This window comes from Anthonomus grandis, chromosome 4 (genome assembly GCF_022605725.1).
Source record: "Anthonomus grandis grandis chromosome 4, icAntGran1.3, whole genome shotgun sequence".
NCBI classification, from domain to species: Eukaryota; Metazoa; Arthropoda; class Insecta; order Coleoptera; family Curculionidae; genus Anthonomus; species Anthonomus grandis.
Window position 1 is genome coordinate 39,150,186 of NC_065549.1, and position 25,638 is coordinate 39,175,823.

Below are 25,638 nucleotides of genomic sequence, written 5' to 3' on the forward strand. Positions count from 1 at the left end.
CAAACCGGCTGAGTAAAAAGCAAAGTTTTGATCTTTCGGAAAATAAAGAAATGCCTACCTATCCATGTTTAAAAAATGTGACGGATGATCCTTTTCTTCGTAATAGTATTAAACCAGGTGAAACTACAACTATCTTTAAAAAGATTTTTTTTAAGGGTTTTGTCTTGGCGGTGGTGATGAAAATAGATGGTTTTTAACTAAACAGAATGAAATAGTGTACTTTGAAGCTCTGAACAAAAAAGCTCTGAAGCTTTGAAGCTCTGAATTTTTGAACTTTGAAGTCTTTTTACTATACAGGAGAATGATTTCCATTTATCTTTTGGAGCGGACTGCTGATATACATATAGTTCCCCGTTCTATAGTTTGGACCACTTTACATGGCATTTTTTAAAATAAAATATTGCTTAGGTTACAGTTTGATCCAATAGGTTTTCCAGTACCTAATCAACTTAATTCAATCTAAAATACTATTACAAAGACAAAAATGTAGTGTTAATACAAGGATTAAAGTATAGGTATGATTGCTCACAGTAACCAAAAACATACCAAAATATGAAGTCCAATACTATACAATTTTTAAGTTTTAAATATTTAAAAATCTGCTTTTTATATGTATTATATTTTTGTATTTATTAAATTTACTAGTAAAAAATTCAAAATTTATAAAGAATATAAATCTAAACATAAATTACCTTTATTGTTGAAGCTTTTTTTTAACTTTAAAAAGTCAATACCTTTTTATGTACCTAAATACAGCCATGTATGCAATTTGAACGATAAAAAAACACACTTTTATTTTCACAATAACTAGAACCACCAAAACCAAACGCAAACTGAATTGCAATAAAGAAGACTCAAGAAATCCCGCATAGTAATAAATAATGCCAATAGATCCTACTAAATGGCTAAAAGCCATTTATTGAAATTCGCCCAGACTTTGCCAGCTAATTGGTTATTAAAAATGGCTTATAAGTCCTGGAAGATGCTAGTTAGCCCTGTTTTAGCTTTTTTTAAAACCCACTGGCATTTTTTTAAGCCTTTTGTCCTACGACATAGCTTTTGATACTTATTTAAGTTATTATAGCAGCTTAAAAGCATACCCTGGCTAGGCGTCCATTTTGAAGAAAAAATGTAATTCTTCCATTTTTATAAGCTATTCAAATACAGGCAAAAATAATGTAATATGTAAACAATTTAGATAATATATAAAGACACTGGAGCATTTAAGTACATATTATCACTAAAGCATCTCAGAAATAAAAATATACAGTGCGAACGTAAAGGTTGGAATAAATTCATTTAAAATTCAGGGGTATGTTCAAAAAAAAAAACGCTCGGACATGTCGATTTTTATTTTTAACTGCGGGTTTTCTTACTATAATTTTATGTATACAGGGTGGCCCAAAAATAAGTTACGGTCATCAACGTAATTTTTTTAAATCTAAACATTTATTTTTTATTTTAGATTTAGGTTCTACATCAAATTCTAAGTACATTTCATGTACCATGTCCTATACCTAAACTCTTATACCTAAACAAATTGGCAACGGCAACCTCTTTAAGGCTGGGCCTTTTTTTACTACAGGAGGTTATGCGGGCTAATAAATAACGTTGTTTGTGCTTAATGGCATAATCAATAATTTTTCTTAAACAGGTTCTAGGAGTTATTTATAACCTTTTTAGAATACTTAAATTGTTACTCTTATTTTCGCCTCCCAGATCATATTCTTTTAATTTTATTCCCTTTAGTTCTCTAATACTGACCTTTTTAGCTCAACCTTCATAGCTGTAAGTACCTTCTGAATGACTTTTTTTGAATCTTGATCTTGTTACTTAATTTTAATTCCAGTGAATCTATTCACTGCTTCAAACATATCTGAACTAAACAGATTTGAATTGATATCTTATCCGTATTTTTCTTCATTTTCTTTTTAAAAGGATCAAAAGTACTATTTAAGAGCTAAGTACTTAACTTTTTGATTTTCCTCTTATTCATTTTTTCCATTTCAGTTGTTTAATTTTTCTTAACCTCGCTTTTTTCATGCAAGTGGTTTACAACAGTTTACGTTACTTTTTACAAAGTTTAACAATTTATATATAGAAAAATCATAATTTTAGTAATTCTGCATCAAAGTGCAATGAGAATTTAGGTCCCAAATTACAAGTTTTTTATTATTATGTTATGAGAATCCAGTCCTATATATTATAAAATAAATTAAATGTTCTTTCTCCACATGCTACATTCTCCGACAAGCTTATTCTCCGAAAAGCGAGAAAGGTTTTCTCATACACCTACGCAAAATTTATTGAGCAAACCAGCTTTAATATTATTTGATAATCCATTAAACAGCTGTGCCTTAACGTCGGGCAGTGATTTATGAGAGTTTTTTTTTTATATTAAGATATTAAAACTTTTAAATACTCTACGAGTGTGAAAAAGCTGTAAGTAATTATTTGTAAGTAGAAGTTCATTCTTGAAGCGAAGTGGCTATAATATAGCGGGTTGGGAATGCTATGTAAGTAATTATGTTGAAAAGAACACAGATGTTTAGTTAATTTTATAATTTTGTTTTTTTTATTTATTAAATTGGTTACAAGGTAAGGAAAGTTTAAGGACGTATTTTTTTCTAGCTACCTGTACGTTATTAGAATTAACATACAAAATACATACAAAATATCTATCTAATAAGTGTTACAATTAATATGGTCAAAAAATATTACTTATGTCACATGTGAAAAGTGAGGTTTCATGAAAAACATCATTAACTTTTGTATTCACTTTTTAGTTCTAAGAGGAACATTTATGAGCTAGGTGCATATATAAATAAGTTTCTTTCTAAATATCTATTGTCTGCTGTCACCTTTTGAAAAATTAGAATGCTTTTAAATATCACTTAAAAATCTGCTTTTATTTGCCTATTTATATCTACACTACCGCTCAAAAGTATTTGCCCACATATGACTATTTTAAAGTTATAACTAAAAATAATAAACCCATCAGTTATTCTTATGAAACGGTTTATTTATAACAAAATGAATATAAACAATACATTTTTCAATTAATTAAATTTAAGAAAATCAAATTTTGGATTCATCTACATGTCCGCCTCGATTTTTAATAACAGCTTCACAGAGTTTCGGGAGTCTTCTAATTAATTTGTCCAAAGTTTCCTAAGGTATCTTGTGCCACTCTTCTTGGATTATTCTCCATAAGTCTTCTTTTGACGTGGGGCATGATTTTCGCACTTTTGTATCTAGTTCATCCCACAGTAATTCGATAGGATTGAGGTCCGGTGATTGTGGGGGCCATACCATAACTTTCAGAAGATGTTGCCTTTGTAATTGACCTAAATATTGTTTGCACAATTTCGACGTGTGCTTGGGGTCATTGTCATGTTGAAAGATGAAGTTTTCCCCAATTATTCGAGTACCAGAAGGAAGTACATTGTCACTTAAAATTGTTTTGTAACCTTCTTTTCGAAGAATTCCCTCTATTCTAATTAGATCGCCTACTGCAGATCCTCCGAAACAACCGCACACCATCACCGAACCACCACCGTGTTTAACTGAGGCCACCGTACAGTTCTCAGCGACCCTTTCATTGGCATAACGGCGAACAAAAACTCGCCTCTTCATTCCAAAAACCTCGAATTTCGACTCGTCACTCCAGAGAACTTTCTTCCAGTCATCAATGGTCCATTCTTTGTATGATTGGGCCCACTCAAGTCTTTTCTTGTTATTAACATCCTTCAGTAGCGGTTTTGATACAGTTAAACGTCCTTTAAGACTAGAATTATAAAGTCGCCGTTTTATTATCGAAACACAGACCTCTTTTTTCCGCTCCTTGTTGTTTTTTGCTGTGATTTTAGGGGCGGTAAGGCGTGTATTGCATTTGCTTGTAATTATAATATTTAAATCCTCCCACCACGGGTTTATCGAAAACCACTGAAAAAAAAAACGCCGAAATACGTCAAAAGGTTTGTGAAGGGGGACAACTTTCTAACCTGAAATTACTACTGTTACTCTCCTATTACCCTCTGCCCCACAGGGTCATCCCCTTAAAAATTTTAAATGGCAAGGGGTATCGAGTAATAGCTTGTTTAAAAGGTCTTTCGAAGTCTTTTATTTTGACGTTTCATTTTTTTTAAATCGGTCGATTCGTTTTCGAGAAAATTAGGAAAATCTTTGTTTATTTTAATTTGTTCAGATCGAAAACAAAAACATGAAAATATCAGTTTTTATTTCAATAAGTGTTCAAAATGTTGCCCGTTAGGATTTGCCAAATTTACAATTCGTTTATAATTTAAAACGGAAACTACCAACATAAACAGCAATTCCGAAGATTAGACGTGGAAAAAATTAAATAACAACCTGAATTTTTTTCCGCATTCTTTTCATCAACACAGATATCCTGGGCGACCTGTATTTAATGTTATACCTGCTTAGTTATTTATAGTTGCTAAGAAAAATAAAGAATTTATTTTGCCGTCAGTTACATTTGTAACAGTTTTGGAATAGTGAAAATTTATTTGTTGAATTGATAATTTTACTTCCAAAATGGTTTACACACTAGCCGAAAGAGTGGAAATTATTCTAATTTATGGTGCTCAAAATCAATGTGCTCGGCAAACTGCCGTCACGTTCAACGCCACACATCCGGAGAAGATAACTTCGCATAGGTATGTTTTGGACCTTTGGACTTAGATCTTTGGACCTTTTGACTTTTGGACTAAGTTTACTGAAACTGGATCTGTTGCAAATAAAAAACGTGATCATCGCCGAATTTTGGATGAAGCCGCTCAACTTTAAGTTTTGGGTCAATTTGCAATAAATCCTAATACTTCATTACGCAAAATTGTTGCTGCCACTGGTATTTCATTAGGCTCTGTTCACACAGTTACCAAACTTTATAAATTTCATCCATTCAAAATGAAAATATTGCAAGAGTTAACCGAAGACGATTTCGATAGGCGAGTTGAGTTTTGTGAAAAAATGACTGAAGCGATTAATCATAATACTATTCGTGTAAAGAATATCTGATTTAGCAATGAATGCACATTTTACTTAAATGGATTTGTTAATAAGCATAACTGTAGATATTGGAGCAATGAAAATCCTCATGCATTTGTAGAAGGGCATACCCAGTACCCTCAAAAAATTAATGTATGGGCAGGCATTTTAGGAAATAAAGTGATTGGGCCATTATTTATTAACGGAAATTTAAATGGAGACATTTATTTAGATATGTTGGAAAATACCATCAATCCGCTTATCACTGAATCCATTGAAAACCCAATTGATGATGATAGAAACCCTATACTTGATGAGGCTAAAATATATTTCCAGCAAGACGGCGCTCCTCCTCACTATGTTCTTCTCGTTCGGCAATGGCTAGACGACGAGTTTCCAGATAAATGGATAGGGCGAATGGAGCCTATAGAATGGCCTGTTAGATCGCCGTAAGACTTTTTTCTATGGGGCCATTTGAAATCTATTGTGTTTACTCCCCAACCTGAAAGTTTGGATGAAGGGGTGAAGTAATTTTAGGTTAGAAAGTTGTCCCCCTTGACAAACCTTTTGACGTATTTCGGCGTTTTTTTTTAAACAGTGGTCTTCGATAAATCCGTGGTGGGAAGTTTTCAAATAAACACGCTATATACGTGATCCACAATAGATCTCCGGCTGCAGTGGAGGGACACAAGGTGTCCCACTCACGACAAACCTAACCTAAACCTAGATGTAAACGACTCTGCGACAAAGCTCACATTACGCTGAAAATCATTTGTTTCCTTTACTTAAAAGTACTGTGCCTACTTAAAATTAGAACTATTATACATAAACAAAGATACTCTTTCCATCAATATTAAGATAAGGTTATGCGATTCTTTAGTTTTATCTTTTTCTGATTGCAATAGATACTCTACTGGCCTGCACTTAATCAAAAAGAAGAGAAGAGTTTGCACAAGGCTTAGAATTTTTGCCTTAAATTTTGTTACAATGGTAGAAAATTTGAAGGATCTAAGTGGTTGAGTCTAGAAGAGAGATATTTACTGTATCTCTCTACTCATACTTACAAATGTGTATTCTCAAGAACTCCCACATATTTTTTTAACAAACTTATGTTCTACGCTACTACCCATAAGCGACATACACGTAAATGCAATAGCCTTGTCATTCCTAAACCCAAGACTCCTAAGTTTACAAAATCTTTTATCTACAGTGTGGTTAAAACTTTTAATGCTCTCTCTAGTGCATTAAGATCTCTATCCAACATTAAACATAAAATTAAAAACACTATTTGTTCGCAAACTTATGTAAAACTAAAGTACTTTACTTTTCTAATATTTTATCTTTACCTGGTACTACTTTTTTATTAATTTTTTGTCGTTTAATTTAAGTTAAAAATATTATTTTCTGAAAATATTTTGTTGGACGGTTAGATTGAATAGCTCTACTAGTTCTCGCCGTCTGTTAGACTCATGCATTTTACGTAATATTTGAAATAAACAGACATTTATGATGATTTTTTTTTCTATAAATTATTCATAAAATTAAGTTGTTCGCTCGCTGAATTCTAAGAAACCGTTTAAAAAACAAACTCAGCAACTTATTAAATGCAGAAACGTGCCAAATTTAACAATTTGGTGCCAAAACATTTTTCCGTTTATGTACTTACGTAAGATATCATTGGTAAATTCCAAGCTGTCGCGACTAAAGCTTCTGGAAAACAAGTGTCGTCAGGACCTACGAATGCGACGGCGCCGTTTTCCTTCATTTCGGTCATCATTCTAATGGCTTGAACGGGAGATGGTTTGCTCTTTGGGAAGCCAGATTTGTTAGAGGGGATCCCAATATTGGCGGCTATGTAAGTTAACTTTTTGTTGGGCAAAAGTCCTAAAACAGAACGTTTATTTCAGAAAGAAAAAATATATTTTATAAAATATATCTGGGGCTTGGTTTACTAATTTCGGATGTCACAACAGCAAAATTTTATAAGACAGCCAAAAAACCATCATTAAAAGTATATTATAAATCATTCACCGGCGCCTTTTTAAAAAGGTAATGCATGTTTAGTAGAAATTGGTACTTTATTCTTTAAAGATAAAACAAGAATATAATTTTAACAAAAAAGGTAAACACAAACTGCAGAAAAAAATGGCGACGGACATGCGACTTTTTCACTTTAGAAAAATATAGGTCAGATGTCCTATGAATTATTTTTTAAATATTGTTTATAATAAATTTTTGTTAATCAAGCAGAGTAATGAAACAGTAATATAAGAAACGCTATTACTTAAGGATCTTCTTCACTATCTTCGTCCTAATCATAAGGAAGGTTTCTGTAATTCCTTAGTCCCTTAAAGTCTCTGGTGTCCATTGCAAAAGATCTAAAAGATGCCGATATTTCTGTGTTGAAATATGTCTCAAGTTGCTTGATAAGACTGGAATCATGTCAGGAAAAAAAGGGTTTCGAGATTGTCTAGTAAGGCTTACTTGTTTGAAGACAGTATTCTCAAAGCTGGTCTTTATATAGTTTACAAGTCCTGGAAGGTCTTTTTTAAATTGCAATTGAACAACTTTTAATAACAAAAATTCTTCGCCATTGCCATCGTTTTTCTGACGACAATTACCAAAAGTGTAGATTTACCAAGGCTTTTAAAAGATAGGAAGTCTTTTAATTTCATTTTACAAACTACAAATGGTTTTTTGTGGCACGACATACGGATTAATTGCACGCAGTCATGAGTATGAACGTAATGAACTCTCCTTAGTACAACCGCCTTTTGTATTAACATTTTGTGGACATCCAACTTTTGTAATGAGTAAATCTAGACTGATGTCCAAATAAGATTTATGTTTACCAAATAATAGTTGGAGATCCGATCTTTTGTAAATCTCTAAAATAGTAACGGCTGGGGTTTTGACATCCGCTATGGCAGCATTTGATACAACCAATTTTCAGGATACGAAAGGAATAAAAAAGTGAACTTTCGCAAGACTGTGACATCTGCCCTTAGCAAACGAAGCCCCCCAGGTATGAATTAAATTGTCGTCTAAAAAGTCTTAATTGTTCCCATTATGGTGTATTTAATATATTTGCTATTTAAAAAGATTTATTAAACGCCAAATGTACATATTCAGTTATTTTGAATATTGGTGTAGAGCATATAAAAAAACAAAACATAGAAATAATTTTAAAACTCTTAGCACACAAATGTGTACAATATAATAAAAAAGGAGTGCAAAGTATTAGTCTATATCCGAGTGGCTTGCCTGAGGAAATTCAGTTGGATGCTTTCACCTAAGACACTCCTGAGGATTTCATTGTTAATGATTTTACTTTTGCCTTTGCCTAGTTTTTTCACGTATGTATATGTTTTTCGCGTATCAGTTAATCCCAAGAGTTACTAGGCTGCTTATGATACACGTGCATATAACTTTTTCAATATAACCGAGAGTTATGTTTTAATAAACACTAAAAGCTTAAACTTAAGAAGTCGGGAAGCACTGAGAATATCCCAGCCTACATATAAAAATAAATATATATAGATATAAACATACAGCTGAGTATTTGGCGAAGTATATATTTTCAATTTATCGATTACAAGTACGCACTTGCGTAATGGAGTTGCATCTATTCATAAAACTGGCATCAAAAATAAGATAAACTCAATAGTTACAATATTAATAAATAACAAAAAAATGTGACTCGTCGTTGAATTTGTATTGAAAAATGCGATACTGAAATATAGAGTGCAGTTTTATTTCTGGTCATATAAAAAAAATAAAATCGATGATGGTTTTTTGAGAACGAAACGTCGGATATAAAAAAGTGTTGAAGAAAAAGTGTCTTTTATTGTCTCCTAAAATAAAGTTAAAAAAAGAATAAAATCGATATTGTTAAATTTTTCTTTCTTTTAAATATATTAGCAGGCCAAAAATTAAAAAAAAATTTCAATATATTATTGTAGGATATTGAGATCCCCATGACAATGTTTAATTTGGAGCAATTTATTGGAAAACAGATTAAATAAATTCGAAAAATATAAATTTCAATTAGTTATAAGTGTCAACTTTTATAATAAAACATCGAATTGACGCTTTGACAATTATACAGGTTGGAGAAATGAAGATTTGTTGTATTACAGCACGCTGCACTATTGAAATGGCGAAGAATCGAATTTTATAAAAGCAAATGAAAATGAAAAGTTTTTACGTAATATTCCAGCGTTTTTATCCGTTCGTTAGATGTGAATGAAAATACTTGATGCCCTAAAAAAGTCAACTGATTTATTTTACACGTACACACTAAACATTGAAAACTACTAGAAATATTTATTGACACTGTATTTATTTACTACCATTAAGGTCAATTTCAAAAATCGCGCCAATATTCTAACTTTAACTTGCACCCTGACAGCGATGGCTCCTTATTTACTCGACAGAGCATGGTTCAGGAATCAAGCAATCCTCTAGTCCAGGTTATCGAGTCCGCATGCGAGTTTCAGAATTACTAGGCTTCTCAGATCCTGGGCAATTCATTTAGAGAACGCAAACCGTTTCAAACGTCATTATAGGTTGCCTTCTGATGTGACGCCTTTTTAGTAAATTGGCAAAAAACCTTTGTACCTGTCTCTTTATCGGTTCTCTTGAATGTTTGTTTGACTCTGGGGATAGACCGACGTTGCTTTAAAATTTTTTCGAAAATTGTATTAAAAACCTCAGCTTTTCCTCCAGATATTTGTAAGCCCTTAGCTACACAATGTGCCAAAGCCTACTCCCCTGGAGCAGTAAACAGATCTTGCTGTACCTCACGGGTCACTTTATACCGATTCTTTCGGCCATTAGAATGATGGGCCATGAATGAATCGCATGTCAAATTTGACTTTGGTTGAATTTGCCGCATCTCAGCATTAAAGTACATGACTCGAGCTTTAGCCCTGGGCGGTTTTTGTATTCTGTAAAGAACATCGTTGACTTTCAGCACTTTATATGGCTCATCCCAGGATTTGAAGTTCGGTCACAGACCTCCGTCCCTTAGATCATTTAGCCCAATCAAGTCACTGTTGATCTTTGGCGTCGATATCTAATGCGTCTTTTATCTGACCGCTGGCATCTTGAGTGGAAATGCGCACACATAGTCATATGAATAATATCCATTCTTCTACGCAGCTCACTGATGCAGTTCTCCCCAATAACATTGGTTCCTGCGAGCATCCAAATTTCACATCGCATGAGAGACGGAATTCTCTTGCCATCACTATTCCAGCCGGCGACTCTCTTGTGGTTTTATGATTGACTGGTCGATAAGTCAGCAGGAAAGAAAGGAAGAAGGTTATCCCAGCCGCTTTGCTGGCTAGAGACTACTTTGACCAAATGCCGATTAATAGTTCTATTCATTTATTCCACCACGCCATCTGACCGCGGGTGTAATGCAGTAGTTCTCGTTTTCTTGATTCCAAGCATCTTACAAATTCGGGAACAAGCTGGATTTAAACTTGGTCTGAATGTAGCTCCAAAATTACACCAAATCAGTAAATCCCTCTTTTATTAAGGTGTTAGGGATAGTAGACGCTTCGACCTATGATTATTTTTTTGGGAATTTAGAAACTATATTGCGAAGTATTATTTTCAGTTATGATCACATAACTTTATTGGGAGACAAATATAGATATGTTGAGTAATTCTTAGTAAAAACAATACAGTTTCAAACGATAAAACTAACTTCTAAAACGCACACACTTTTTTAAATAATGACAGTCTTAGATTTAATTTTTGAATTGTTGGACCATGATTTAATAAAAAAATATATTATTTAAATAAAAAACAAGGCTGTCTTAAGATTAGTTGTCAATTGCCACGTTTATACGAGCACCTTAAAGTGGTTTAGTGGAAATCGGTTTAACATAATTCGCATGTATAAACACCCGTAAACAGCTTTAGCAATCGTAAACCGGTTTAGCTTAAATCGATTTAAATAAGTGGTTGATCCGGTTTTAAACCGCTTTAAACTACCCTGTAACCATCTGTCACCGCTCAACCGATTTAACTATCAGTGCTACCAATACAAATGTGCAAATGCTTTAAAACAATAAATAAACAGATTTTTTAAGATTAGATCTTTATTTTTTGCCAAATCATTTTATAATTAGTTGTAAAACTCGTTAACTTTTCAAGTTATAAACTAACTAGTCAGGTCAACCAATTTTTTCTTTTAAATTAATGTTTTCTTTTAATTAATTATTTTTTTAACACTTGTCTTTTAAAAGGAGTATTTCCGGAAGTATGGAAGAAAGCAATTATAAAATTAATACTAAAACTTTCTACTCCAAGGCTTTAAACGATCTGCTCCCTATTAGCAGTCTTTCTGCCATGTAAAAAATTCTAGAAAAACAGATATACTGTCAAATTTCTGAATATATAAATGCATTTCAAATTATTCCTAATTGTCAGTCTGTCTGTTTTCGCCAGCATTATAGTGCAATAACAACATTAGTAAAGATTATAAATGAAATAAGATCTGCTCAAGATAATAATGAGAAAAACCTTTCTAGTCTTATTGGAGTTTAGTAAGAAGTTTGACACCGTAAGTGACGATTTACTTTTGGCTAAATCAACAGGCTAACCAACATATTTAAAAAATCTTTTCAACACTTTTTGCCACAACTAAAATAATACTCGAAATATGTCAAACTTTAAAGTAGCCAAACATAAATCTGCTTCTTATCAAAAATCCTCCGAATCCATCTCACTACTGAAATAAATTACCAAAAGGAGTAACAAGCAGGATAAATTCCCAAAATACATCAAAACTATGTTGCTATGTTGCTGAACAATGTTAGTACATGGGTACCTAACTAAAACATTTGTCAAACTCCTTTATCCCCTGATCGGTCTGTTGCTTTCATTTTTTTTATATTATCTGCAATATATTTTTTTTTTCAGTAATACTTAGAGTAACCTCGTTGGGTGCTTATGCGGGCATACATCTCCGCCATCGGAAATACTTTTTTTGACACTATATTTTTTAATACTAATTTTCGACCTCTTGCTGTAGAACTAAGAACTTATTGTTTCTTTTTTTTGCTATAATTTTGATCTAATGTGATCTTTTGTTATAAATATTTATATTTTGTGTTCTATGTTTATTAACTGAATTTAGGCATAGTCCGTCAGTGCCTTATGTCATAGGTTTCATGTAACCCGACTTTGTGTTTTTACCTTTGTTTTGTTTTCGTTTGGTCTCTTAGAGAAAAATGGATGATACGTTTCTATTCATGTAACCGCTGTATTGTTTGCGTTCATCAGTGATCGAATCTTTATTATCTAGTTACACTACAAGGATGTAATTATATATATGATAAGTAAAATGTTCTGAATTTGAATTTGAAGTTGCTGAAGTAGTCGATTACGACCACAATGTATTTATTCTCTGCTTCTGAATCACTGCCAGCAACGTCAATAGTAATCCTTTCACAGCGATTTCCCACGATCTACTGCCGCATTAAAGCTTTCTGCTTTCTCTGCGGTCCATTACTTTCCGTACATACAACTCATTTCTTGCACCAGTCCCTTACACCTTACTCTTACCTTGCTATTCACCCAGTCAAATTTTTAACTAACTTTTGCCAGGGTCTTTGTTACTCCAAGATGTTTTCCTAATATACTGGACATGGATTTCCTCTAGCAACTTTGGAATCCAACATTTAGGCACAAAAATTTGCCTTTTTTTCTCGTTGCCGTCATGGTCAACTATTTTTCGTCTCAAGAGTGCATTTTTCAAACTTAGACCATTGTACCCAATATGTCTATATGACTTGATATTGAAAAAATACATGGCAACTTCTTACCTTCCTTTATTTAGGTTAGGACTAACCGGGTATCGGGATCTTCCTCTTGATCTCTTATACGATCCCCGTTTTGCCAAGTATCATCAACGATGGTGACTCCTAACAACTGAGTATCTTTCTCCTAAGCCCGCTAATAATGATTGCATACCTACGGACAGGGTCTTCTTGATAGGACATTTTCACAGATTCTTTCTACTCGGGGATCAGTCTTAAATTCAAGCTCCTGTAGCATTTGCTTGCCTCTTGACCCTGCGGATCTTTAAACTGAAGGAACCATTTTAAAGCTGCACCATCAGTTCGTAGCCAGAACTTCCTTATAAAAGTACTTGTAGAAGTGCTCCATCACTTTGGTATCAGCTAGCAACCGTATTAATTTTGTACTGGACTACGCAGGTCCTTAAAAACATTTCGATATCTATGAACCAAATGCCTTAGGCTCCTTCTTTGGCCTGGCCTTAGACCGGTACCTCTCGACGATACCAGCTCATCTAATATTTATTCATCGGCTTTTTTAAAGGCTTCCTAGTTAATTTCCATGGCCGCAAGTCGTATTTAATAACATCATTACTTTTTTAATAACATGGGATAATGATTGACATTCATTATATTCACAGTTACTTACTCCTTCCAGAACGTACAAGGGTATGCTCTCTCCCCTGATATCCCTCGACCAACAGACTCGCCACACATTGCATGTTCAAACATGACTATCTCACCTTCTGTAATAATATAAAACATTCTCATAGTCTCTGGCTTCCCTCCTTAAGACCTAACTCAAAGCCCTTGTTGTCTATTATGTCCGTTCCAATGACTACTTCATCCTCAATCTCAGTCATTATCCCACGATGTTCCAATGTGCCTATAATAAACGTGACGTTTATTTTGCCAAAGACATTTGCTTGATCTCCCGTTGCTGTTCGTAGACGCAACTTTGATCGCCAAACCTTAGCTATAGGTTGTACTATGTCGGCTCTTATTATTGTTTTTGTGGCAGCTGTATCCAGCCGCACAGTACGGTTCCATCCATCCACATACGCATCGTTTTGTCAATGCGTGTCCATCACTATACCAACGTGAATAGACTGTTGCTATAGTGGCTTGCTAAATACAGGTCGACGATTGTGCCTTCCCATCGACCTTTTTCAATTTTCCTGATTCGCAGGAGTAAAACTAGTGCCTTTTACCAGTGTCTCCTTATGTGAGCTCTTTTGCCACATTTCCAAGGCTCCAACTTCCGGTACCGGCGGCTAGTCCTCCAATCGCCTTCCTAATCATTCGTTTGATCGATTCCTCAAACTCATCCTTTCATGGAATCACTGGCCGAATACGAGCATGGCCGTTGTTCCTGTTTTTTGCAGCTTTAAATTTAAGGGCTCATGTCAGTGCATCTGTTAGCTTGCTGTGGATGTACTGGTAGAAAGGCCTACCTTCTTTTATCATCGCGGAGTCCATGCAGGAATGCTTGAACTGCCAAACATTCCATAACCCTTTGCTGGATATCTGGATATGCCAGTCGAACCATATGTGCAATATCAGCTTTAAGTTCTTGCAAGGACTACCCTGATTTCTGGTACCGATTTTTTAAGTGTGGTAAATATATTCCAGGTGTGTCTGAACATGATACATCTTCGAATGTCTCACCGGATGGTCATAGACTTCTTTCTCTTCGGGAGATATTCTTTGCAGAATGGTAGCATCTACACTTAGAGACAATGTAAGGGCAGTCACATTCTCCTTCGGTGATTAACGTTATTCTTTTACACTCGGCTCAAAGTAATGCTGATAAATATTCCGAGATGTCGTACCCTCAGGAGGTTTAGGGTGCGTCGGCCCAACAGATTCCGTATTGGCACAAACTTCGTTCTTGTGGTCCACAGTTGAAAGGTCTATAGGTCAGCTCATCGATAGTGTTGACGTTAAATGTTGCGATTCTGTTTTGAACTTCCTGGATCCTATCTTCCATCAGTAAAAGAATTTCTTCTTATAATTTTGTTTGATTTTTGTAGTATCTTCCATCAATTATCTTTCAAATTGGAAGAATTTTCTTGCAACTTCACTTCCAGGTTGGCTTAGATTTAATTTAGCTTCCAGACTTTATACAATTTAACCAATATCGCTTCAACTTGCACCAGCAGAAACTATGTAGTCCAGGTCATTTCAAGATTATCGCCTTCTTCAAGTAATACGTTACAAAACCGCTCCTATAGGTCCTCTTTATTTTCCGTCGTATCGCAGTCCCTCTTAAGCAGTTCTTTTCAGCTCAGCAACTTCTAAGTCTGATTAATTTCAGTTTATGATTATTTATTTCTCATCAATATCGAATTGACTAACATCCAATTCACACCCTATACTTTTCACTTATTTATTAGGTGTGAATTAAAATACTCGATGCACAAAAATACTCAACTGATTTATTTTACGCGTACACATTAGGTACACGTAGTGTAGTATTTTACGCATCGAGTGTTTTTTTGTCCACATTCATGTTTTTTTTTAAATAAAAGGCTTCAGTTTTGTATTGATTTATTTTAATTTTATATTTTTCTACCTTCCGTTATTTTGGCCATTTTGGTTTTATTTTGGCTTTGAATATGTGCGGATATTTAAGAGTTATATTTGCTACCATTGAAGACGAAGGCGTCTGAGTGACTTAAGAACTTAATAATAATGACCCAAGTAGCCCTATAAATCATATTTTTTATATTCATGTTTGCATTTAATTTACTATAATTAGGAAAAACTTACCACCATCATTATTAACAGCATCTACAGCCAGGGGCAAAGCTCCCAAAAGTACCTGGGCCTGCCCATAGGAACCCAAGAAGCCTATAGTAACTACGTCACTTTTATTACTGTCCTTAGGAGTATCAAAGTATAGATTTGACGCGGACGTCCTTTGAGCTACCAACATTTCACAAGTAGCATTGTACTCTAGTTTTTCATTGTTGGTCAACGTCAACGTTAGACTTAATAGGCATAAACTTAGGTGGTCCATAGTTTTGCGATACTAAAACAAAAGATAATGTTTTATAACATATTGAAGGCTGTATAGATAATGAGATTTTTTAAACGTTAAAAATATTTAATTTATAATTGGCGAAAAGTAAAAAGCTTTTTTTCGAGCCCACGATATCGAATTAACTTATGCAGATTTTTTGGGTCACTGGTCTTAACTAATAATAATTGTTTCATGTGTAATTTAGAGTGATTTAAAGATGCAAAACAGAAACAATATTAAGTGAATATAAACTTTCTGAAATTTCGATGCAAACAATGTGCTAACTGGACCATCCAGAGGTAAAAGAATATTAACCATGAGATTTGAATAACGTAATTAAACAATTAGTAATAGTTTAATTACGTTATTCAACAACAAGTGGTACTTGGTACCAAAGTTGTTTTCCAGGCTATTGATAATATACCTGCTTATTACTTGGTTACTATAATTATTACTATATTGCTTTAAGTGGTAAATATTTTCATTTATTTTTTGCTTGCTATATTTACAATATATTTGACTAAACAAATGGCTTTGTAAGTAATTAGTATTTAAGAATATTTTTTTTCAAATATTTGCAACTTATGTAAAGTAGTCCATTCGATAGCTCTAACCTTTAAGCACTCTCTCTAATATATGGGTCAGAATATCATTAATTTTATCATAATTACTCGATTGTTATTTATCCACATAGACCTGTGTTTTTATATAGCCCCACAAAAAGTAGTCTAGTTAACTACAACAGCAATATTCTCAGCGGAACGACCGTTATGCATACTAGTCGATGGAACGTTGTCCAATATTATTAAGCTAGATTGAAGTTTAGGGATTATATAAAGGGTGTCCGGAAAAAGGAGGCCAATCCGCCGACCACATATAGGGTGGACCAAAATAATGCGACTTTCGTTATGCTATTTTTTAATTGGGCGCTCGGTATTCAATATACAGGGCGTCAAAATTAGTAATATAAAATCGTTTTTTTGAAGTAAGTCGAGTATTTCATAAGATATTAAATTAAAATTTGGTATGAGGGGGTTTTTTAGAACGAGAAATTGAAATCCGTTCACGGATTCGCTATACCTTGTAGAGGGCGTCACCTGCGGTATATTGCATGTGTTAAAAATACCAAAACATTTTTGTACTACTGTATAATAAAGTTTTAGTAAAAAATTTAAATTATCCAATCTTTCCTTGTAAAAAAAGGATTCTTAGTAAGTGCCGGCCTGAGAATCCGTTTATGAGATATGTTAATTTTAAAATCTAGATTCTTCTTTCTAAACAAATTGGCTGACCTCGGGCACCACCAACTTTTTACGTACTGTCAAAGTGATAAATTTAAACGCTTCTGACGCTCTTAACAAGCTTCTCAATTACTTCTTAAATAAATCTACATTTTTTAATTACATATTTGTATTTGGTGTATTTTCTTACAACTTATAAAACCATAGTGGCCCATAAACCAAGAAACGTACTCTTTTCCGAATTGGCGGATATTGTTATAATGTTTGGTAAGTTTTAAATATTATTGTAAATATTAAATACCTGTCAATTCTCAACTAGGAAAATGTGACTCCAATGTTTAGCCGCTAGACGCTATGCCCAGACATTCCCAAACCGATTTCATCCCAAAAGAAACTATTAAGTAAAAATGATTAACCGCCTAAGGGAGAAGTTTCAGCGAAAGACGGAAGGGTAATTGCGGCCGACCTCGTGCGGTTCAACCAGAGCAAGACGAAGACATTTTAAGAATTGTCGAAAAATCACCAAACATTAGTACTAGGGTTTAGGCTGAACGGGTGAGAAATATTGGGGAAACCGAGACACAGTATTTTACGGAGTCAACAACTTTACCCATTTCATCTTCAAAAATACAAAGTCTTTTACCCGATGATCCCGAGGCAAGACTTGCTTTTTGTAGATGGTTATGTGAAACGAATAATTGAAATGTTGATTTTATAAGGGCGATTCTGTTTACTGACGAAGCCACGTTGCATGAGAAACGGCATGACAAATATTCATAACGCACACATATGGGCTGAAGAGAATCCCAGGGCCATAGTTGAGACATATCATCAAGTAAAGTGTGGGTAGTTGTTGTGGATAACTTTCTTTTATAGGGCCTGTCATTTTACCAGGTAATTTGACTGGTGATTCATTTCTGTTGTTTCTACAAGAAATACTGCCCGATTTGCTTGATGATTTAGCTCTAAATTTAAGACAAAATCTTTGATTTCAACTCGATGGTGCTTCGGCTCATTTTGCTATAAATGTTAGGATCTATTTAAATCAAGTATATCCTAATCGCTGGATTGATCGGGGTCGAGATGCTCCTGTTTCGTGGCCACCCCGTTTGCCCGACCTTACATTATTGGATTTTTCAGTCTGGTGATGTATGAAAGACTTTGTGTATATTGTTTCGATTTTAAACGAGGATCATTTAAGGGAAAGAATCATTGCAACTTGCATTTCAGGTTGAAACCAAATATTTTATACAAAGCCTTAGATTTTTGTTTAATAAAGAGGGCTCTTATGTGTATACAAATGAATGGAGGTTATGTAGAACAAATAATTTAGGATCAATATTGTAAGATTTTTATTATAATCGAGATTATCTCGAGGTGGCGCCCCCTGCAAGATATAGCGAATCCGTGAACGGATTTTCATTTCTCGTTCCAAAAAACCTTCTCACACCAAATTTTAATTTAATATCTTATGAAACACTCGACTTACTTCAAAAAAACGATTTTATATTTCTCATTTTGACGCCCTGTATATTAAATACCGAGCGCCCAATTAAAATATGGCATAACGAAAGTCGCATTATTTTGGTCCAGCCTATATGTGGCCGGCGTATTGGCCTCCCTTTTTCCGGGCACCCTGTATATAGTGACCGCCTAAATTTCCACATAAATTAGATAAAAATTAGAGACATGATTTTTTGAGAAAACGCTCGGACCCATCGATTTTTAAGTTGCGCATTATTTCACATAAATTTTTGTATACAGAGGAGAACAAAAAAAAGATATACCGTCATTGGTCATTTTTTTAAATAAAATGTTATATTTTTTATTGCATTTATGAAATATAGGCGATCAAAACTCAACTGTTTCCGAAATATTTACATTTAAATATATACCAAGAAAACAAATAAGTACGTCTATTTATAAATATCGAATAATCGACGATAAAAATAATGTTATAAACACTGTCAATTATTTCTATTTCATTTCCATGGTTGGACTTGTAAAGAATCTCCATTTTCGAATGTCATTGTCAGTCCGAAATTAATAACTTTTATCAGAATAAATTATGGCTAATTTAACGGAAGCCCAATGAATTAAAATTTTGATAATGCTAGGGCCTAGGGTACGGGAATCGAGTGCGCACGCAAAAAGAAGTACCTAAGTGAACTGTTTAATGCCAAATATCGAAACCATCCTATTTCTCAGTCAACAGTTAGTAGAATAGAGCACAAATTCATAACTTCAGGTCATGTTAGGGATTTGCCACGATCAGGTCGTCCAAAAAATTTCTGAAGAAACTAAATTAAACGTGCAACTTCTCAAATTTCAGTTGATAATAATATAGCCGGAAGGTCAGTCAGACGCATCCATCTTAAAAGCAAATGAATAGCACCCTTATAAAATTAGACTAATACACGAATTAAATGAGGACGATCCTGATCGAAGAAACCAATTTTGCGAACAAATAAAGAACATTTGTAATAACCGTCAGTTTGTGTTACGAGTTTTGTTTTCGGATAAAGCAACTTTTTGTTTAAGCGGTGTCATAAATCGGCAAGATTGTCGATACTAATAAATAATAAATAAATAATCTTTTTATTTAGCACTTGGCTACTTATATCTACTTAACAGAAAACAAAAAATCAATTTTGATTGCGTAAATAAACAAATAGTCCCCTATTAAACATATGTACACTTGGTGCATTCTTTACCTCCTCAGGCAACTTATTAAACATGCACAGTCCCTCGTAAAACAAAGTTTTTTTGTAACGCGGATGTCGTTACCTGCCTAATGTTAAAGTTTTGCTTAGATCTAATGTTATAGTTATGGAATTGTACTCTTCTTTTTAAATAAACGTTGAGATACCCTGGCATTAAGTTATTTTCAATTTTATATACAATAGAAAGATTTGCCTTTTTATGTTTTGCTCAACATTTAACCAATTTAAAGAATTTAACATGTCTTTAGTCGGCACATATTTGCTACAATTCAATAATACAGGCATTATTTTATTTTGCTGTATTTGTAATTTTTGTATCTCTTCTTTGTTGCAAGAAATCAATAATGAACTACAATACGTGAAGTGAGGTAAAATTATAGTTTTGTAAATTAACATTTTTGACCATTTAGAAACAACATACGATATTCTATTAAAAAACCCTACTTTTTTCCTATTTTCTTACATAAATAATTTACATGACTTGAAAAATTTAATTGCGGATCAAGGATTACACCTAAATATTTAATTTCAGTTACAAACTCTATAGGTGAACCATTTATGAACAAAGACAATCCTAAATTGAGAAAATATTTACATTTTGTTACTGATCCTACCACCATACATTTAGTCTTTAAAGAATTCAGTTTTAATCTATTTTTACATAACCAATCATACAACACATTAAGCTCACTATTTAATATATTTACAATTTCTAAATAATCTTTTCCAGAGACGGATATGAGGGTATCGTCTGCAAATAAGTGTATAAAACATCTATTTATTATCCTATTCAGGTCATTTATATAAAGAATAAACAATAAGGGCCCCAAAACACTTCCTTGGGGTACACTCAGTACACTTTCCTTTTTTTGAGATACCCTATGTCCTATTTTTGTCCTTTGAAACTTGTCCTTTAGATAATTATCAATCCAACTTAGAGCATAATCATCAATACCATAAAGCCTCATTTTCTTTAAAAGAATTCTACGATCAATGGTTTCGAAAGCACGCTTAAGATCTACGAATACACCAAGAACTATTTCACCATTGTTCATTTTCTCTCTCCAATTTGTACATACATACTGGATTGCAGATTCGCAGGCATGTTGACTTCTGAATCCTGATTGTCCCTCAAACAACAAATGATTTTTCTCAAGATAATCCCTCAATTAATTACAAATTATAGTCTCTAAGATCTTATCTACAGTTGGTAAAAGATTTACAGGTCTAACCTCCGAAGGAACAGTTGGTTTATTCACTTTGGAGATTGGAATTACAACGCTAGTTTTTAGGTCATAAGATACCTTCCCAGTGACTATTGAAGTGTTAATTAAATATAGTAGAGGATATCCAATCACGTCAAAGAGTTGTTTTACCAATTTAACATTTAAACAATCATCACTTGAGCCTTTGTTTCTTAAACCATATACAATTTTTTTCAACTGTGAAATATTAATTGTTTTAAATTGAGAGAGTTTTGATTTAATATTTAGGTCTGGCGCCTCCCAGTCTCTATCCTCTATACTTTCAGAAAATTCATTCAAAGAGTCCAAAAAAAAGTTGTAAAAGTTTTCCTCTAATAAGCCGTTGTAATTTTCAAAATTTAGCTCAGTAAACCGCTCACTGCCCTGCTTTTTTGTTCCGACTAAGTCCTTTAAAACTCTCCACATTTTTTTACCGTTCCCTTTGCAGTTGTCAATATTTTGTTCGTAGTACCGTTTTTTATTTTTTCTTATCACAGATACAACCTCATTTCTATATTTCTTAAAGTTTTCCCAATCTGCTTCCTGTTTTGTAATAGAGAATATTTTATAGGCCTTGTCTCTTTTTTCCTGTAACTCTTTTACATCTTGATTTATCCACGTTTTTTTAGGATTAATTTTCATTTTTGGTACAAGTTTATCTAAGGCTGTCTGAATGTTAGTGATAAAATCCGAATAAATAACATCTACATTTACAGAGGTGTAACTCCATGTTTTTCCCCAATTATTTCCCATATTACATTTATTATATTTGCCCCAATTATTTCATGGTCACTTATGCTTTGAAAATCCCTTTGAACTTCTTGCAGATTAAAATCATTGGTTATCATGTAATCAATAAGAGAAGAAGAAGTTTTTGTTATTCTAGTCTCCTTTGTTACCACTTGTTTAAATCCTGAACTCTGAATGATGTTCTTTATTTTTCTTGTGTCACTAGTAGTTTTTAATCAGCATATATTAAAATCTCCTAAAAAAATGGTTCGCTGTCTATGAAACATCACATCACCTAAGCTATCTTCTAAATACTGGAAAAAGGGAGCTGGGTCTGCATTTGGAGATCTATAGCATGCACCAATCATAATATTGTCCTGCGAAATTTTTAGTTTTACAACCAGGGACCAAAAATTGTAGTCTTGAGAATCGTTAAGAACAATTGAAACTGGTCAGTGTTAAATCAATCTATTAATCTTTGGGCTGGTATCGTGGAAAATAAAGTAATAGGGCCATACTTTTACGAAGAAAACTTAACAGGACAACGCTATTTGAATTTTCATCAAGAAGATCTTATCCCTGCTTTGGCTACCCTATACCCAGACGAACAAGACCCTGCTGTCCCGACAGATAATTTGTGGTTTCAGCAAGACGGCGCACCGCCGTTCCCAGGAAGATGGATAGGACGAAGAGGGCCAATAGAGTGGCCGGCCAGGTCACCAGACCTAAATCCTTGCGACTATTTTCTATGGGGGTACCTGTAAAGTTTATATTGAGAAGCCAAACAACGTACAAGATTTGAAAAATAGAATTAGATATGAAATTAGACGTATATCACCCGAAATAATTGATAGTGTTTTACATGAGTTTGTAAACCGTTTTGCTTTCTGCCAAAAAGAAAATGGGGATCAGTTTGAACACTTGATACATTAATAAGAGTTTTCACAGTTTATAATATTTTATCCTCCATTTTATCTTAATTTGTAAATAGACGTACTTACTTGCTTTCTTTTTGGTTAAATGTAAATATTTCTGAAACAGTTGAGTTTTTAGATAAGGTGTGTATACAAAACTTGCTTGAAATTTCGCCTATATTTCATAAATATAATAAAAAATATAGCATTCCATTTAAAAAAACGACCGATGACGTCATATCTTTTTTTTTGTTGCACTCTGTATACAAAAATTTATGTGAAATAATGCGCAACTTAAAATAAAAATCGACGGGTCCGAGCGTTTTCTCAAAAAATCATGTCTCTAATTTTTATCGAATTTATGCGGAACTTTAGGCGGTCACTGTACAATAGGACGATGATGAACGCCAAAAATTGATTGGGTATGTGAAAGTGCACGAATAACACTTTTCACCGAAATACAATTCCGCAATTTGTAAGTTTGAACATTACAAAGGAAAATTAGGATGTTCCTAAGAAGACGAAAAAATCATCACGTTATTTTGAGACAATCATGCTTTTCTAACAACATACAATAGAGCAGACTTAGATAGACTTAAATATGTATTAAAACTGATAGTTGAAGATAGAGCAGTCAATATTCCAAGACTATTGAGTACGTAACCGGAGGAAGTCAAATATTGACACTTACCAAATATTATGAATGATACGATCCAGTAGCAAAAATTATATATTAAGAAGTAGTATTAAATATTAATCTTTTGCTGGAAGAAAAGTTGACATACCACAACTAGTTCTGTTCAGAAAGAAAATCACGAAAAATATGGCTCTTAGCTCTATTTGTACCATCGTAATTGATGAAACTATAACTAGTAATAGATTCAATATTATTTTAAAAGATAGCTTAAGTGTAGGAAAACTTCTTATAATTAAACTATACTATTATAATTAAAGCGTATTAAAAAATTTCGAAATATTGTGACCTAGAAGTGCGACAGCAGAGACAACTGCAAATAAATATGATGCAAACTGTATGAATTATACTGATATTTTTTTTTAATTAAATTTTGCGTAATAATGCACTTCGCTCTTGAGATAAACAATCGAAGCACAAGCATCGGACAGTAATCAGCGCTTTTGCGCCTTCTACAACCAACTTACACGTTATTTCCGATGTCGCAGCGATAGGAGAGATCAGAACTACCAAGTCCAAGAAGTAGCGGCTCTTTCTCAAAAAATGGAATGTTCCAAGTCTTTCAAGTCGAATATTGTGCATTATCGGCCTTAGAATTCGTTATTCTTTAAGTTAACCTTTGGTAAATTAACCATATTTTCGATAAACAGGGTGTTTGTTAATCATATATATGTAAAAAGGAGAGATATGACATATCATTCATAAACTTGCCTTGTTAACGATCAGAGACCGGAGAGAGAGGCTACAATATCTATCATAAGAAAGACGAAGATAAAAACATCGCTCTGTCACGTGGTATTCGACTATTATTTCAATGGACCAGTGGCGTAACTTGGCTTTAAAGAAAACTGAATAATAGTTTAAAAAATTATTTAGAAAGGCTGCTTTGTTAAAAGAAGGTTACTTTGTTATTTCTATACATAATATAAAAGTTGAAAAAAAAAATTATTTTTATTCATGTTATTAAAATATTCATTAATTAAAATTTGTAATTATATTCTAAAAATACCTAGGGAACAGAGCTTCAACAAAGCTTCTTGAAGAGTTTTTCAGTTTTCTGGTATTAAAAGATATTGTGTGAAATAAAACATAACCAAGATTTACATATATTATTATATTTTATAATATTTACAAACAGTATTTCTAGACTGAAGTTATAATATAACACAGAATAACTCTACTTTTTACATATTGCAATTAAATTAAAACTATATTATATTTATATAGTATACTAAAGTGTAATATATGAGGCGCCTCATAGCAAAACTCGTCTTATCCATGTTAAGTCGTTCTACGCAAATTCAGAAAAACCTCTACTAAAGTTGTTTTTTTGGATACAATGACAAAAAATAAATAATAATATAAATTGAGTTTTTAGAAAACACTCACATCAATTTATTTAAATGTAGAATATCCTTAATCGGCTAAAATAAATAAACAAAAATGGATAAGACAAGTTTTGATTAGTCATTTTGGAATTGACAAGTTATGCTGCAAAAAAAAATAAAACAACGCCGAGTTTGAGAAGGGACATTTTTTTTTTCAAAAGTACAAAACTCTTAAAAGTTAAATTCTTAATTCTCCTTCATCTTCTGCTTCTCGTGGTTCGCAAAATTGATCTTCTGGAACTTCAGAATTAGGTCGTATCAATGGCTGCGATATTCCATCTAAAACATCTTTATAAAATTTTAAATCCTCTTTGCTCTTCCATTCATTTCCAAAATGTTTTTCTAGTAAATTATCAACATCCTTTAACTTAGCAGAATTTACTGGAGCTCCCATTGGAACAGTGTCTGGAGCAAAATGATCCCATTTTTTTTCCTTTTTTTAAAATCGACTCTGGTACCCCAGTATCCGAGTTATAAAATTGTTCTCCTCTAACCATAATATTATTTTCACTTAGAGTGTTTAGTCAATATAAACCTTTTAGCAAAGGAGAACTTAAAATGCCAAGAGCTAACATTTTTTAAAAAATCGCCAACTTGAGATTTCCAGTCCATAACCAAACAGTCTTGGCCTAAGTTTATTACAGTACCGTGTTTTTTTAAATAAATCCAAATATATTTTAGGATGGATAATCGTCGACATTTTTTTTTAATTCCTTTTCAATTCTATCGAATACCCTATCAGGTGGTAAATATGAATGTCCAGGAGCAGGAAAAATGATTTCTATGAAATTTATATTGGACGGTGCGATATTTATAAGAAAATGAGATAACATACCTATCATTGTTGAATTGCGAT

At 33.2% G+C, this 25,638-nt stretch overlaps 1 protein-coding gene across 1 annotated transcript in view; it reads right to left on the bottom strand.

Moving 5' to 3' along the window:
- Positions 1–25,638, bottom strand: part of LOC126734760 (guanylate cyclase 32E) — a 261,555-nt gene that overhangs the window by 191,712 nt on the left and 44,205 nt on the right. The window contains exons 2-3 of the mRNA XM_050438480.1: positions 15,597–15,858; positions 6,677–6,894 (exon numbers count right to left, since the gene is read on the bottom strand). Coding sequence (XP_050294437.1) covers positions 6,677–6,894; positions 15,597–15,846 — 468 coding nt within the window. The 5' untranslated portion in view covers positions 15,847–15,858. The remainder of the gene's footprint in view (positions 1–6,676; positions 6,895–15,596; positions 15,859–25,638) is intronic.